We start from the raw sequence: 16,936 nt of genomic DNA, 5'->3' as shown, positions 1-16,936 counted from the left end.
CCACCCAGTGCGGAGCGTGATCAGAGACCACAATCAGCGAATACTCTGAATCGGCCTCACCCGCCAGCACCAAAAAGTTGATCTGGGAGTACAACCGATTCACATGCGAGAAGTACGAGAACTCAACCGCCCTCAACAAGCCAAACTTCCACGGGCCGCCCGCCACCCCCCCCCCCCCAAATGGTCCATGAACCCCCTCGCCACCATCGACATCTTTAACGACCTTGGACGCAACCGGTAAAAGCTTGGATCCAGAACCATGTAAAACCGCCCTCTATCATCAGCCGATATGTGCCCAGGTCCAGGATCTTCCTTAAAATATATTTTTATTCTCCATTTTCACATTTTCTTCAAACTTTACACCCCAGAGGGCAGCACGGTGGCCTAGTGGTTAGCACAACCGCCTCACGGCGCTGAGGTCCCAGGTTCGATCCCGGCTCTGGGTCACTGTCCGTGTGGAGTTTGCACATTCTCCCCGTGTCTGCGTGGGTTTCGCCCCCACAACCCAAAAATGTGCAGAGTAGGTGGATTGGCCACGCTAAATTGCCCCTTAATTGGAAAATATAATTGGGTAATCTAAATTTTTTTTAAAAATTTACACCCCACCAACAAACAGTAAACGCTAACAAATACAATGTCAACCCCCTACCAACAACAACGATCCCATCCTCCCACCATCCCCCAAACAACAACTCACCTGACAATATAAGTATTGAATAAAACAAACCCTCCCAAGGTGGAAAAAAAAGAAAAAGGAATCAGGAATCGCCTATGGTCACCATTGACATATATAGTCCCCCCCAAACTCGCCCTCCCAATACTCAAAGCTATCCAATCCCTGAAGAGTACTGTACATGATTGTAGACCCGCCCCACCCCGCACCACACAGATTCCTCTCCTCCACTGCCTCTTGTAAACTCCTCCCCCAGCCTCATTTCCTTCCCCCAGCTTTTCACCCCGGCTAGACTCACCAAAACCTGTTCTGCCAGGCTTCGATGGCCGCAGCCCCTCCCCCCCACCTCGCTCTCATTCACTGGCCGGCATAAACCAGCCAGCGCGGAGGCCCCCGCCCAGGTCTCTTTCTCCCTTGCCCGGTCCCAGGAAAACCAAGAAATCCCCTTTAGCACACAACCCCCGCATACACACCCAAGCCCCAAAGAACCATCATTGCAAATGAAAGTCACAACTCTTCCCTTGTCCAAATATACAGCCGTCGACTCATTTAGTACATACACCAACACGCAGTGAAAAAATAAAGTTACATGAGGCTACATCGGTACACGACCCGCTCTCAGTCCCATTTCTCAATTCTGCCACAGTCTTCTGCCTTTGCAAACCCCTCTTCCGCTTCCACCATCCCAAAATAAAAGTCCTTTGGATTTGTAGGTCACCGTCAACTTAGCTGGATACATTATGCCGCACTACACCTTGCTGTTGTACTGTGCCTTCTTCACCCGGCTGAAGGCCGCCCGCCTCCTCGCCGGCTCCACCGTAAAGTCCTGGCATATACGTATACCAGCTCCAGCCCACTGCACCTCTTGCTTCTGCTTTGCCGAGCACAGCACCTTCTCCTTCACGTTGTACCTACAAAAACAAAGTTACTACTCTTGGCGGCTCACTCGCCTTTGGTAAAGGCTCCACGACCGATGAACCCGATCCAGTTCTTATCGAGAGGGATCGTCCCCTTCCCCCAATAGCTCCGCCAACATCGTGGCAAAATACTCCGTCAGCCTCGGGCCTTCCACTCCTTCGGGCAGACCCACGATCCTTAGATTCCGTCGCCTGGATCTGTCTTCCAGGTCTTCCATTTTGGCTTGCAGACCCTTGTTGGTCTCTATCACCCTCTGCAGCTCCTTCCCCGTCGAGGTGGGTTGATCACTGTGCTGTAACAATGTCTCTTCCACGTCCTTCAGCGCCACCCCTCTCTCCCGCACCTCCGCCACTGCGCTTGATACCGCCGCCCTCACCGGGGCAATCGCCTCCTCCACCAGCACTTTCAATACCACCCCCATCTCCTTCTTCATCGCTTCCATGTGCTTTGTGAACTGTTTTTCAAGTTCCACAGCCATCACCTTGGTCATTTCTTCTGCTTTGAGCCTCTCCTGGTGCTCCAGCCTCCGCTTTTCTTACAGTTCCTGCGCTGACTTTTCCACTCACCGGCGGACATTCGTTAACCCCCTTTTTCACGGCTGTATTTTTCTCAAACTTGGACATTTCTCCTCACTGTGCCTTCTTACAGCTTTTTCAGCCTCCATTGCCCCTGGGACCGGCTGTTAAAACCCCGAAAATTCTATTCTCGAACGGGAGCCTGCAGAGTGCGGATGCCTCCCGCCCGCCGTCACCGGAAGTCTCATCCAGGATCTTTCTTAACACCCGCCTCAGATAGTCCAAGTCACCCCAATTTGAGGCAAAAACATTCACGGGAACCACCGGCATCCCCTCCAGCTTCCCACGGACCATCATTTTTTTTTTTTTTTTTTTTATAAATTTAGAATACCCAATTCATTTTTTCCAATTAAGGGATGATTTAGCGTGTTCAATCCACCTACCCTGCACATCTTTGGGTTGTGGGGGCAAAACCCACGCAAACACGGGGAGAATGTGCAAACTCCACACGGACAGTGACCCAGAGCCGGGATCGAACCTGGGACCTCGGCGCCGTGAGGCAGCAGCTCTAACCACTGCACCACCGTGCTGCCCACTCCCACGGACCATCATGTACCAACTACCCCTTTCCTGCCGATCAGCTGTAACCCTTCTTTAGCCAGCTCCCCCTGGTCCGGGTCTCGCACTTTTCCAGGACACCCAAGATGTCCGCCGTCACCCTTCCTTAACTAACTCTGCCACACCAATCACACGCATGTCAGCATCCTTTCCCCCCAATGTAAAACAAAAAAGCTAATTCCCTCCGGCCACAGTCTCCTCCTGGCAACCCCTATTTATTCTTGTTAACTAGCCCACCCAGCTAACATGCAGGCCCCCGCCCAGGGCCTCTGACTATCCCTCATACCCCTAATCTACCCCCTCCATCCCATTCCTCCAACCCACAAACATACAAGGAAAAAAAAAAGACACTCACTCTCTTCACTCCCCTCACGGTAACCTTCACCAATCCACCCACCGTGTGTCCACATTTTACACAAAGTTCCACTCCAATGTTCAACATCCTCACATTTCTCTCAGTCCATAGTCTCTCAAAGTCCTTCGTCTCCTCCGGTGAGTCAAAGTAAAACTCTTGTTTCTGGTGCGTTATGCACAAGCGAGTGGGGTACAGAACCCCAAACTTCACCCTTTACAGAGAGAAACCTTGATGCAGTTGTACTCGGTCCTCCGCTTGGCCAACTCTGCTCCCAAGTCCTGATAGATCTGCAGCTCACTCTCCTCCCAAGTGCATTTCTTGATCTACCTCGCTCACCTAGATCTTCTCCTTGTCCAGCAACTGATGCGGCCTCACCACTATCGTGCTCGGCGGCTCCCCCAACTGTGGCCTACTCCTCAGCGCCATGTGTGCTTGATGCACCATGAGAGGCCGGTCAAAGGGTCCCTCCCCACTAGCTTCTTCAGCATGCTCGCCACATACTTGGTGGCCTGCATACCTTCAATACCTTCAGGCATCCCCACAATCTGCAGGTTTTGCCTCCTGGAGGTTCTCGAGATCCTCCAGCTTCTACCTCAGCCTTTTCTGGCTGCTCATCACCATCTCCGTCTCAGTCTCCAGCGAGGTCAACCAATTCTCATGCTCCCCCACCGACTCCTCCACATTTTGGATCGCCAAGCCCTGTGTCTCCAGCCTCTGTTCCACGCACTCGATCGCTGCCCTAAGTGGCGCCACCACCTTAGCCAAGTCCTCTAAGGCTTCCTTCCTCTGCTGCTGAAACTTGCTGTTGAGGAATTCCACCAACTGCTCCGTAGACCACTGGACGAGACGCGGTGTCCGCTGCTCTCCGCCATCTTCTCCTGTGTTGTATCACAACAATTTTGGGGCAGCTTGGAGTCTGCACGTCCTCCCCGTGTGTGCGTGGGTTTCCTCCGGGTGCTCCGGTTTCCTCCCACAGCCCAAAGATGTGCGGGTTAGGTGGATTGGCCATGCTAAATTGCCCGTAGTGTCCTAAAAAAAGTAAGGTTAAGGGGGGGGTTGTTGGGTTACGGGTATAGGGTGGATGCGTGGGTTTGAGTAGGGTGATCATTGCTCGGCACAACATCGAGGGCCGAAGGGCCTGTTCTGTGCTGTACTGTTCTATGTTCTAATTTTCTTGCTCAAGTTGTTGTCTCTTTCTCGTTGCACTTCTCATCCAATGAGCCATAAACAACCCCACCAGAGGAGTTTTACATTCCGAGTGCTGATGCAGCTTCTGCCCTCAAACACCACACCATTCAGGTGGGGAAGGACCGATAAAATCCACCTTGAGCGGCAGCCACCAAATGATCATTGACGCCACTGGAAGTCCCCCTAACCCAGGTTCTTAACCCTTTCTGCCCCAAATACCTAATACATCTGAAATTCTTGTATTCATCACACCTCCCCCTTAAAAACACTACTCTAACCGAGGCATTTAACCCTTACTGCCCCAAATACATATAATACATCTGAAATTGCTATATTCAACGCAGGGGAAGAACCGGCTATGAGAGCTGGGCTGTGATTGGCTCAGGGGGCAAGCTGGCTTAAAGAGGGCTGAGCTATGATTGGCTAAGGGGACAAGGTCACTTTAAGAGAACCGAGCTGGGATTGGTTAGGGAGACAAGGTCGCTTTAAGAGAGCTGGGCTGTGATTGGTTAAGGAGACAAGGTTGCTTTAAGAAAACCAGGATGCAATTTGATTTGGAGACACGGTCACTTTAACTGAACTGGTCTGTGATTGGTTAAGGGGACAAGGTCACTATTAAGAGAACCGATGCAATAGGCTTAGGGGACAAGGTCGCTTTACAAGAACTAGGTTGCAATTGATTAAAGGGACAAGGTCACTTTAAGAGAACCGGACTGCGATTGGTTTAGGGGGAAAAGGTTGCTTTAAGAGAGCCAGACTGCGATTGGCCCAGGACATAAGGCCACTTTAGAAGAACCGGACTGCAATTGGTTCAGGGAAAAAGGTTGCTTCAAGAGAACTGGACTGCGATTGGTTCAGGGGCAAGGTCACTTTACGAGAACCTAGGTGCAATTGGTTAAAGGGATAAAGTCACGTTAAGAGAATTGGACTGTGATTGCTTCAGGAGACAAGGTCGCTTTAAGAGAACCAGTCTGTGGTGATTTAAGGAGACAAGGTTGCTTTAAGAAAGCCAGGATGCTATTGGTTCAGGGGACAAGGTCACTTTAAGAGAACCAGAATGCAATTTGTTTAAGGGAGCCCGACTGCGATTGGTCAAGGGGGCAAGGTCACTTTAAGAGAACTGGAATGCAATTGGTTAAGGAAACATGGTGTTTTTCAGAGAACTGGGCTGTGATTGGTTAAGGAGACAAGGTCACTTTAGGAAAAACGGCTGTGATTGGTTCAAGGGACAAGGTTGCTTTGTAAGAAGCATGATGTGGAGATGCCGGCGTTGGACTGGGGTGAGCACAGTAAGAAGTCTTACAACACCAGGTTAAAGTCCAACAGGTTTGTTTCAAACACGAGCTTTCGGAGCACGGCTCCTTCTTCAGGTGAATGGAAAGGCTTGTTCCAGAAATGTTTATATAGACACAGTCAGAGATGCCCCGGAATGCGAGCACCTGCAGGCAATCAAATCATCAAAGATGCAGAGAGAGAGGTAACTCCAGGTTAAAGAGGTGTGAATTGTCCCAAGCCAGTTCAGTCGGTAGGCCTCTGCAAGTCCAGGCTTGTTGGTGGGGGCCGAATGTAATGCGACATGAATCCCAGATCCCGGTTGAGTCCGCATTCATGCGTGCGGAACTTAGCTATAAGTTTTTGCTCAGCAATTTTGCGTTGTCGCGTCTCCTGAAGGCCTCCTTGTAGAATGCTGACCCGGAGATCAGAGGCTGAATGTCCTTGACTGCTGAAGTGTTCCCCAACTGGAAGGGAACAGTCCTGCCTGTTGATAGTCGCACGATGCCCGTTTATTCGTTGTCGCAGTGTCTGCATGGTCTCGCCAATGTACCACGCTTCGGGACATCCTTTCTTGCAGCGTATGAGGTAGACTACATTGGTCGAGTCGCACGAGTATGCGCCGCGTACCTGGTGGGTGGTGTTTCCACGTGTAATGGTGGTGTCCATGTCGATGATCTGGCATGTCTTGCAGAGATTACCCTGGCAGGGTTTTGTGGTGTTGTGGTTGCTGTTCTGAAGGCTGGGTAATTTGCTGCAAACAATGGTTTGTTTGAGGTTGCGCGGTTGTTTGAAGGCCAGTAGTGGGGGTGTGGGGATGACCTTGGCAAGATGTCCATCCTCGCTGATGATGTGTTGGAGGCTGCGAAGAAGATGTCGTAGTTTCTCCGCCCCAGGAAAGTACTGGACGACGAAGGGTACTCTGTCAGTGGTGTCCCGTGTTTGTCTTCTGAGGAGGTCGGTGCGGTTTTTTGCTGTGGCGCGGTGGAACTGTCGATCAATGAGTCGAGCGCCATATCCCGTTCGTACGAGGGCATCTTTCAGCATCTGTAGGTGTCTGTTGCGCTCCTCCTTGTCTGAGCAGATCCTGTGTATACGGAGGGCTTGTCCATAGGGGATGGCTTCTTTAATGTGTTCCACCGCACTCTGCCACCACACCTCTGTCACACTCCTCAAACACCTCGTACACCAACTCTACAGCAGTCGACGCAACCTGGAAACCAAGAGAGAGGCCATATTCTCAACTTGCGCTCAGGACACAGCAGACCAGCTGCGGAACACCGCCAAACAGATGAGACAGCAATACTATGCCACCTACATGCACACCAAGAACAGGAAGCTTGAGAAACTTGGCATCACCACCAGCAGCAATCAAGCTTCTCCCGGTACAACAGTCGAAAACAATACAGGGAAATCCATTGTCAACTTGTCAGACTACACCCTTCAACCAGACGAAATCGAAGTCCTCAGCAGAGGGCTCAATTTCTGCACCACCACCAAAATGGACCCCATCAGTCTCGCGGCAGATACGGAGGAATTCATCAGGCGAATGAGGCTCCGGGAATTCTTCCACAGACCCCAAGAGGCCGACAGCGAACCCAGGGACACGACCAATGAACCGGAACAGCAGACCGCGAGATCTGCAGTGCAGCAACCGAAAAGGAAAGAGTCAAATTGGACCCCTCCGGAAGGCCGCTGCCCTAGACTCGACATGTATGCTCAAGCCGTCAGAAGTCGTGTCAATGCCAGATTCATCACTCGCAATCACAAGGCAGCCTCAAACGTCACCCAAGCACAACGCAACGCCATCCGCACTCTCAAGACCAACCGCAACATCGTCATCAAACCAGCAGACAAAGGAGGGGCCACCGTCATACTGAACAGAACAGACTACTGCAAAGAAGTATACCGACAACTCGACAACCAGGAACACTACAGGCAGTTACCCGCAGATCCAACCAAGGAACACATCCGCCAACTCAGCAGACTGATCAAGACCTTAGATCCAGACCTTCAGAACACCCTACGTGCTCTCATCCCACGTAATCCCCGCATTGGAGATCTCTACTGCCTCCCGAAAATACACAAGGCCAACACACCAGGCCGTCCTATCGTTTCAGGCAATGGGACCCTGTGTGAGAACCTCTCTGGCCACATCGAGGGCATCTTGAAACCCATCGTACAAGGTACACCCAGCTTCTGTCGCGACACGACGGACTTCCTACAGAAACTCAGCACCCATGGACCAGTTGAACCAGGAACATTCCTCGTCACAATGGATGTCTCGGCACTCTACACCAGCATCCCCCATGACGACGGCATTGCTGCAACAGCCTCAGTCCTCAACACCGACAACTGCCAATCTCCAGACGCAATTCTGCAACTCATCCGTTTCATTCTAGACCACAACGTCTTCACCTTCGACAACAAATTCTTCATCCAGACGCACGGAACAGCCATGGGGACCAAATTTGCACCTCAATATGCCAACATCTTCATGCACAAGTTTGAACAGGACTTCCTCACCACACAGGACTTTCAACCGATGCTATACACCAGATACATCGATGACATTTTTTTCCTTTGGACCCACGGCGAGACATCACTGAAACGACTACACGATGACATCAATAAGTTCCATCCCACCATCAAACTCACCATGGACTATTCTCCAAATTCAGTTCCATTCTTGGACACACTCGTCTCCATCAAGGACGGTCACCTCAGCACCTCGCTTTACCGCAAGCCCACAGATAATCTCACGATGCTCCACTTCTCCAGCTTTCACCCGAAACACATTAAAGAAGCCATCCCCTATGGACAAGCCCTCCGTATACACAGGATCTGCTCAGACAAGGAGGAGCGCAACAGACACCTACAGATGCTGAAAGATGCCCTCGTACGAACGGGATATGGCGCTCGACTCATTGATCGACAGTTCCACCGCGCCACAGCAAAAAACCGCACCGACCTCCTCAGAAGACAAACACGGGACACCACTGACAGAGTACCCTTCGTCGTCCAGTACTTTCCTGGGGCGGAGAAACTACGACATCTTCTTCGCAGCCTCCAACACATCATCAGCGAGGATGGACATCTTGCCAAGGTCATCCCCACACCCCCACTACTGGCCTTCAAACAACCGCGCAACCTCAAACAAACCATTGTTTGCAGCAAATTACCCAGCCTTCAGAACAGCAACCACAACACCACAAAACCCTGCCAGGGTAATCTCTGCAAGACATGCCAGATCATCGACATGGACACCACCATTACACGTGGAAACACCACCCACCAGGTACGCGGCGCATACTCGTGCGACTCGACCAATGTAGTCTACCTCATACGCTGCAGGAAAGGATGTCCCGAAGCGTGGTACATTGGCGAGACCATGCAGACACTGCGACAACGAATAAACGGGCATCGTGCGACTATCAACAGGCAGGACTGTTCCCTTCCAGTTGGGGAACACTTCAGCAGTCAAGGACATTCAGCCTCTGATCTCCGGGTCAGCATTCTACAAGGAGGCCTTCAGGAGACGCGACAACGCAAAATTGCTGAGCAAAAACTTATAGCTAAGTTCCGCACGCATGAATGTGGACTCAACCGGGATCTGGGATTCATGTCGCATTACATTCGGCCCCCACCAACAAGCCTGGACTTGCAGAGGCCTACCGACTGAACTGGCTTGGGACAATTCACACCTCTTTAACCTGGAGTTACCTCTCTCTCTGCATCTTTGATGATTTGATTGCCTGCAGGTGCTCGCATTCCGGGGCATCTCTGACTGTGTCTATATAAACATTTCTGGAACAAGCCTTTCCATTCACCTGAAGAAGGAGCCGTGCTCCGAAAGCTCGTGTTTGAAACAAACCTGTTGGACTTTAACCTGGTGTTGTAAGACTTCTTATTGTAAGAAGCAGGTTGCGATTGGATAAAGGGACAAGATTGCTTTAAGAGAACGGGACTGCGATTGATTCAGGAGACAAGGTTGCTTTCAGGGGGCGCTGCTATGATTGGTTAAGGTGACATGGTCACTTTAAGGGAGCCGGGCTGTGATTGGTTAAGGTGACACGGTCACTTTAAGGAAGCCGGGCTGTGATTGTTTCAGGAGAAAAGCTCCTTTAAGACACTGAACTGGAGTAACCTCAGGACGGCGGGAAGGTGGACCTGCCCCTTTCCCGCGATGGAGGGAGTAAGGGGGCGGAGACAGCGCCTTGCCACGTCACAAAGGGAGTGGGCGGATTCAGCGTCTTTTTACATCTCACAAAGGGAGTCGGTGCCAGGAGAGGGGTCGGAGTCTGCGCGCTGCAGCACGTCACAGAGCGAACGGGAGGAGTCGGTCCCGCCCCCAGCGCCGGGAGCCAATCGGCGCGGCGCTTGGTGCGGGGTGCTGGTTGCTAAGGGCTCCGCTCCCTCTCGCTCCACAATGGGGGTGGCGTTGGGGCTGATGGCGGCAGCGGAGCAGGTGACGGCTGCCGAAGCCGGGCTCCAGGGGGCCCTTCACCCCTCCACCGGCGACTGGAGCCTGGAGGCGGCGGCCGCGCACCTCGGCACCTCGCAGGACGCCCTCAAGCTCTTCATCTCCATCGTTTTAGGTGAGCGGGGTGGGGGGAGAAGGAGCGGGAGGGCGGGGAGCCGTCGAAGCCCCTCCATCCCAGGGCGGGCGGGGCTGGAGCTGTCTCTTAAAAGGGCAATGCCCCTAAAAATTCCCCCCTCTTAAAAGGGTAACGCCAGTCCCGGATGGTGGGTCCACCTCCAATCAACAAACCCACCTTCTGGAGTGAAATACCTGACAAATGCCTGACAATATGGTAGCACAGTGGGCTAAGACAGCTGGCTTGTAATGCAGAACAAGACCAGCAGTGCAGATTCAATTCCTGTTCCAGCCTCCCCGAACAGTTGCTGGAATGTTGCAACTAGGTGTTTTTCCACGGTAACTTCATTGAAGCCTACTTGTGACAATAAGTTATTATTATTAAATGCTGTCAAGTATCACAAGGGCACCATAATGGTGGATCATGTCTGCCACTGTGCTAGTTGGATTGGATTTGTTTATTGTCATGTGTACCGAGGTACAGTGAAAAGTATTTTTCTGCAAGCAGCTCAACGGATCATTCAGTTCGAGCACATTCAGAGAACTGTGTGAGTTCCAGTCTCTGTATGTCTCAATTAGACTGTACTCTGAGCACCGTGCACTGTTTTAGTCTCTATCCCTTGGTTAGAGCACATTTGGAGAACCGTGTGCAGTTCTGTTCTCCATATCTCTGTTAGACCACATTTGGAGCATTGTGCATAGTTGTGGACTGAGGGTGTTATTTTTAACTTGGGAAATATTGAATGATGTGGAGGGGCTGTTCTCTGGAAAAAGGGGGGGGGGGAGATATTTGAGATTGCAGCATGATCGCATAAGTGGATAGCACTGGCTTCACAGCTCCAGGGTCCCAGGTTTGATTCCTTGCTGGGTCATTGTCTGTTCAGAGTTTGCACGTTCTCCCAGTGTCTGCATTGGTTTCCTCCGGGTGCTTCGGTTTCCTCCCACAGTCCAAAGATGTGCAGGTTAGGTGGATTGGCCATGGTAAATTGCTCTTAGTGACCAAAAAGATTAGGAGGGGCGATTGGGTTACGGGATAGGGTGGAGGTGTGGGCTTAAGTGGGTTGGTGCAGACTTGGGCCGAATGGCCTCCTTCTGTACTTTATGTTCTATTGATTAAAGCGGTTTCAATAGAGTAGGGTCTAGGGGCAGCAGGGTAGCATGGTGGTTAGCATAAATGCTTCACAGCTCCAGGGTCCCAGGTTCGATTCCCGGCTGGGTCACTGTCTGTGTGGAGTCTGCACGTCCTCCCCCTGTGTGCGTGGGTTTCCTCCGGGTGCTCCGGTTTCCTCCCACAGTCCAAAGATGTGCGGGTTAGGTGGATTGGCCATGCTAAATTGCCCGTAGTGTCCTAATAAAAGTAAGGTTAAGGGGGGGTTGTTGGGTTACGGGTATAGGGTGGATATGTGGGTTTGAGTAGGGTGATCATGGCTCGGCACAACATTGAGGCCTGTTTTGTGCTGTACTGTTCTATGTTCTAGTAGATGGAAAGAAGATGTTCCCACTCGTGAGAGTGACCAGAACTGAGGTGGGCAGAGGAACTATCAACATGAGATAGTCTGTAACAAACCCAATGGGGGAAATTCAGGAGAAACATCTTTATCCAGAGAGTTGGGGAAATGTGGGGGAGGGCATCATAGAATTTACAGTGCAGAAGTCTGCACCGGTCCTCAGAAAGAGCACCCTACCTAAGCCCACATCTCCACCCTATCCCAGTAACCCCATCTATCCTTTTTGACACTAAGGGCAATTTAGCATGGCCAATCCACCTAACCTGCACGTCTTTGGACTGTGGGAGGAAACCGGAGCACCCGGAGGAAACCCACGCAGACACGGGGAGAACGGGCAGACTCTGCACACTGTGACCCAAGCCGTGAATCAAACCTGGGACCCTGGAGCTGTGACGCAACTGTGCTACCGTGCCCCCCTGATGGATGTGGAACCTGCTCCCACAGGGAGTGGCGAGGGGATGTGGAACCCGCTCCCACAGGGAGTGGCGAGACGAGGGGATATGGAAACAGCTCCCACAGGGAGTGGCGAGGGGATTACGGGATAGGGTGGAGGTGTGGGCTTAAGTGGGTTGGTGCAGACTTGGGCCGAATGGCCTCCTTCTGTACTGTATGTTCTATTGAGGGGATGTGGAACCTGCAGCCACGGGGAGCGGGGAGGGAATGTGGAACATGCTCTCACAGGGTGTGGCGAGGGGATGTGGAACCCGCTCCCACGGGGAGTGGGGATGTGGAACCCGCTCCCACGGGGAGTGGGGAGAGGGGATGTGGAACCCGCTCCCACGGGGAGTGGGGAGAGGGGATGTGGAACCCGCTCCCACGGGGAGTGGGGAGAGGGGATGTGGAACCCGCTCCCACGGGGAGTGGGGAGAGGGGATGTGGAACCCGCTCCCACGGGGAGTGGGGAGAGGGGATGTGGAACCCGCTCCCACGGGGAGTGGGGAGAGGGGATGTGGAACCCGCTCCCACGGGGAGTGGGGAGAGGGGATGTGGAACCCGCTCCCACGGGGAGTGGGGAGAGGGGATGTGGAACCCGCTCCCACGGGGAGTGGGGAGAGGGGATGTGGAACCCGCTCCCACGGGGAGTGGGGAGAGGGGATGTGGAACCCGCTCCCACGGGGAGTGGGGAGAGGGGATGTGGAACCCGCTCCCACGGGGAGTGGGGAGAGGGGATGTGGAACCCGCTCCCACGGGGAGTGGGGAGAGGGGATGTGGAACCCGCTCCCACGGGGAGTGGGGAGAGGGGATGTGGAACCCGCTCCCACGGGGAGTGGGGAGAGGGGATGTGGAACCCGCTCCCACGGGGAGTGGGGAGAGGGGATGTGGAACCCGCTCCCACGGGGAGTGGGGAGAGGGGATGTGGAACCCGCTCCCACGGGGAGTGGGGAGAGGGGATGTGGAACCCGCTCCCACGGGGAGTGGGGAGAGGGGATGTGGAACCCGCTCCCACGGGGAGTGGGGAGAGGGGATGTGGAACCCGCTCCCACGGGGAGTGGGGAGAGGGGATGTGGAACCCGCTCCCACGGGGAGTGGGGAGAGGGGATGTGGAACCCGCTCCCACGGGGAGTGGGGAGAGGGATGTGGAACCCGCTCCCACGGGGAGTGCACTCTCGGTGAGTTGAGATGATATGTTTGTGGAGACAGCGATAGGAAGCCAGATAGTGTGGTGGTAGTGGAGGAGGAAGGAGCAGGCCGATAAGCTGTTGGTATCAGATGAAGGGGGGTTGCAGGCGTGACAGGAGCACGAGAGAGCAACTGTTGCATTTCTCAAGCACTTATCCCCCATTTCCTGATGCAGCATCTCAGACCATGTGCGCACATTAAGATCCTATCAACAATGCTCCAAAGACTGCCTGGAACGTGTTGAGGGATAACGATAACAGTGTGGCGCTCCCTCAGTACTAACCCTCCCTCAGCGCTGACCCTGGGACAGTGCGGCACTCCCTCATAGAATCCCTACAGTGCAGAAGGCGGCCATTTGGAAAATCGAGTCCGCACCAACCCTCATCATCTAAGGTACACGTCTTTTTTGGACATTAAGGGGTAATTGATGAATGCCAGTCCACCTAACCTGCACATCTTTGGACAGTAGGAAGAAACGGAAACCCAAACAGACAGGGGAAGAATGTGCAAGCTCCACACAGGCAGACGCCCAAATCTGGAATTGAACCCTGGTCCCTGACAATATGAGGCAGCAGTGCTAACTGCTGTGCCACTCTTCACGCTCTCAGCGTCCGATAGCGCAGCGCTCTTCCGCTTCTCCCCACACACGCACACCCCATGGTAGCCTGCCCCCACACCCCCTCCCCCCAGGCAACACAACCCAACCTGGAGAGTGTGCCCACCCCTAGGGCAGGCCGGCGCCCCCTCCCTGCCACACTTGGGGCAGCACAGTGCTACCCCCTTGGCACTAATAGTCGTGCGAAACATTTGGAAACCATTGCTGTTCGGAAGAGGACGAGCTCAGTGTGAGCTGTTATGCTGCGTGGTTGCTGCTTTGTGGACAGGACTATCCCCCAAAGAACAGTTCTCCCCAAAGGCTGGCTGCTAGAACTTGTTTATGTTGTGTGTCTCGGTGATAACACTCCCTGTGTCTTTAATGCTGTGTGATTGCATCGCTGATTCACCCTGCTTTCATCTCGCATCCTTCCTGAACTGTTGACACACCCCTTGCATCAGCCCGTTAAATGTCTTTCCCCTTTTCAGTCCCACTTTCTGCAAAATTATTTGTTCACAGGATGTGGCAAGCTTATCCCCAGCATTTTTCTCACCATCCCTAATTTCCCCCCTTGTGAGAGGCCATCTTGAACCCGCTCCAGCCCAATGTGGTGTAGGTACTCCCACGGCGCTGCTAGGGAGGCACTTCCAGGGTTTTGACCTGGCAGCAGTGAAGGATCGGCCGATTATATTTCCCAGTCGAGACGGTGTGTGTGGGGCTCCGAGTGGAACTTGCAGATGGTGGGTGTTACCCCTGTGTCTGCTGCCCCCCCCCCCCCCAAAAAAAACTCTTATATACAGATTCTCCCTCAGAGAGAGAGGACTGCGAGACGCCAGTCAGTGTACAGATATCACCCTGAGAGAGAGCGAAGCCTCACAACACCAGGTTAAAGTCCAACAGGTTTATTTAAAATCACAAGCTTTTGGAGCCCTGCAGACTTCACCTGATGAAGGAGCAGCACTCCAAAAGCGTGTGTTATCAAATTAACCTATTGGACTTTAACCTGGTTTTGTCAGACTCCTTACTGTGGCCAGTCCAGCGCCGGCATCCCTGAGAGAGAGAGGACTGAGAGATACCAGTCAGTGTACAGATATCTCCCTGAGAGACAGGGACTGAGAGATACCAGTCAGTGTACAGATATCTCCCCGAGAGAGAGGGGACCGAGAGATACCAGTCAGTGTACAGATATCTCCCTGAGAGACAGGGACTAAGAGATACCAGTCAGTGTACAGTTATCTCCCTGAGAGACACCAGTCAGTGTACAGATATCTCGCTGATTCAGCGAATGCTAATGTCTTGGACTTGTTCAAAGATTGAAAGTCCAGTTTGCTCACTGCGGCTCCCAAACAAAAGTCTGATGTATATCTCGGTCTGTTTGTGTATCTCGGTGATAACACTCCCTGTGATAACGCATATTTTCCCGTTCGGAGGGCGTGTGGGCCCTATCACCCTATAATGTCAGAGGTGATTCACCGAGCAACAGTCACAAAATTTGCAACAGCCCCCCATTGCCCGGTGACTTGGAGGGTTTTAATGATTGGGAAACATCGATCAGGCTGGGCAGGGTAGGTGAGCGGTGGGTGAGGTCTTTCGGATGATGATGGGTTCGATACATCGAGAAGACATTTCTGCTCACGAGTGAGACCAGAACGAGTGGAGGCAGGGCCCATCAAAATGGCCCTCCTTTGTGCCATAAGCCTTCATCCCATGCGAGAAGCAAAGCTCTCCCAGCCTCGCTCCCTCTCCCTGCTGTGCTCTTTCCCCGTCTCGCTCCCTCTCTTTCCCCGTCTCGCTCCCTCTCTTTCCCCGTCTCGCTCCCTCTCTTTCCCAGTCTCGCTCCCTCTCTTTCCCCGTCTCGCTCCCTCTCTTTCCCCGTCTCGCTCCCTCTCTTTCCCCGTCTCGCTCCCTCTCTTTCCCCGTCTCGCTCCCTCTCTTTCCCCGTCTCGCTTCCTCTCTTTCCCCGCCTCCCCCGTCTCGCTCCCTCTCTCTTTCTGCCCGCCCCCCCCCCCCCCGCCCCCCCCCAAACTCGTCTCGCTCCCTCTATCTCTCTCTGCCTTCCTCCCTCCATATCTTGCAGACTATCTTACTGGCAGCGAGCCAAAGCCATGTTTGGGCAATCTTGTCACTACGCCAATATTGGAGCTTCTCTATTGGTCTGTTATATCCACACTGCATTCCCTGTAAGGTCAATAAATCCCTGTGAGGGTGCGGTGCTCCGCCCTGCACCCAGTAACTGCTGCTGCTCATGCCCCCAGGGCTCTGTATACCTGAACTAGCAGGGGGTGAGTTGGCATTTCTGTGTCGCCTTCTGGATGTCTCTCACCTCCCGGGGTAGTAGCGCTGTTTGATTTTTCTAAGGATTAGTCACTAATGTGAGGCAGGAACACTCCAGTCAAATGTACACAGCAAGTCCCCCAAACTGACGCACCCCAGTTTCATTTCTGTCCAAATCTCATTACATAGAAACAGAGAGAATATGAGCAGGAGGAGGCCATTCAGCCCTTCAAGTCTGCTCCGTCGTTCATTACGATCATGGTTGATCATCAAGTTCAATACCCTGATCCCACCTTCCCCCATATTCCTTGATTCTTTAGCCCCAAAAGCTATTTCTAATTCCTTCTTGAAATTGCACAATGTTTTGGCCTCAATTATTTTCTGTGGTAGTGAATTCCACAGCCTCGCCACTCTTTGGGTAAAGAAATTTCTCCTCGCCTCAGTCTTAAAAGGTTTACCCCCTTACCTTCAAACTATGACCCCAAGTTCTTGACTCCCCCACCATCAGGAACATTCTTTCTGAGCCTACCCTGTCTAATCCTTCTTGGAAGTTTCTATGAGATCCCCTCTCACTCTCTAAACTCCAATGAATATAATCCTAACCTCTTGGTCTCTCCTTATATGTCAGTCCCACCATCCCAGGAATCAGCCTGGTAAACCTTTGCTTCGCTCCCTCCGTAGCAAGAACATCCTTCCTCAGATAAGGACACCAAAACTGCCCACAATGCTCCAGGTGTGGCCTCACCAATGCCCAATACAATTGCAGTAAAACATCCCTATGCCTACACTCAAATCCTCTTGCT

General features: G+C 52.8%; 1 protein-coding gene across 1 annotated transcript in view; it reads left to right on the top strand.

Moving 5' to 3' along the window:
• The first annotated feature begins 9,845 nt into the window (after positions 1 to 9,845).
• lpcat3 (lysophosphatidylcholine acyltransferase 3) overlaps positions 9,846 to 16,936 on the top strand; it is a 45,399-nt gene continuing 38,308 nt past the window's right edge. The window contains exon 1 of the mRNA XM_038774042.1: positions 9,846 to 10,137. Coding sequence (XP_038629970.1) covers positions 9,969 to 10,137 — 169 coding nt within the window. The 5' untranslated portion in view covers positions 9,846 to 9,968. The remainder of the gene's footprint in view (positions 10,138 to 16,936) is intronic.

This window comes from Scyliorhinus canicula, chromosome 16 (assembly GCF_902713615.1).
Source record: "Scyliorhinus canicula chromosome 16, sScyCan1.1, whole genome shotgun sequence".
In the NCBI taxonomy this organism is placed as follows: domain Eukaryota; kingdom Metazoa; phylum Chordata; class Chondrichthyes; order Carcharhiniformes; family Scyliorhinidae; genus Scyliorhinus; species Scyliorhinus canicula.
The sequence above is the reverse complement of the archived record's forward strand: the minus strand, read 5'-3'. Positions and strand labels throughout refer to the sequence as shown.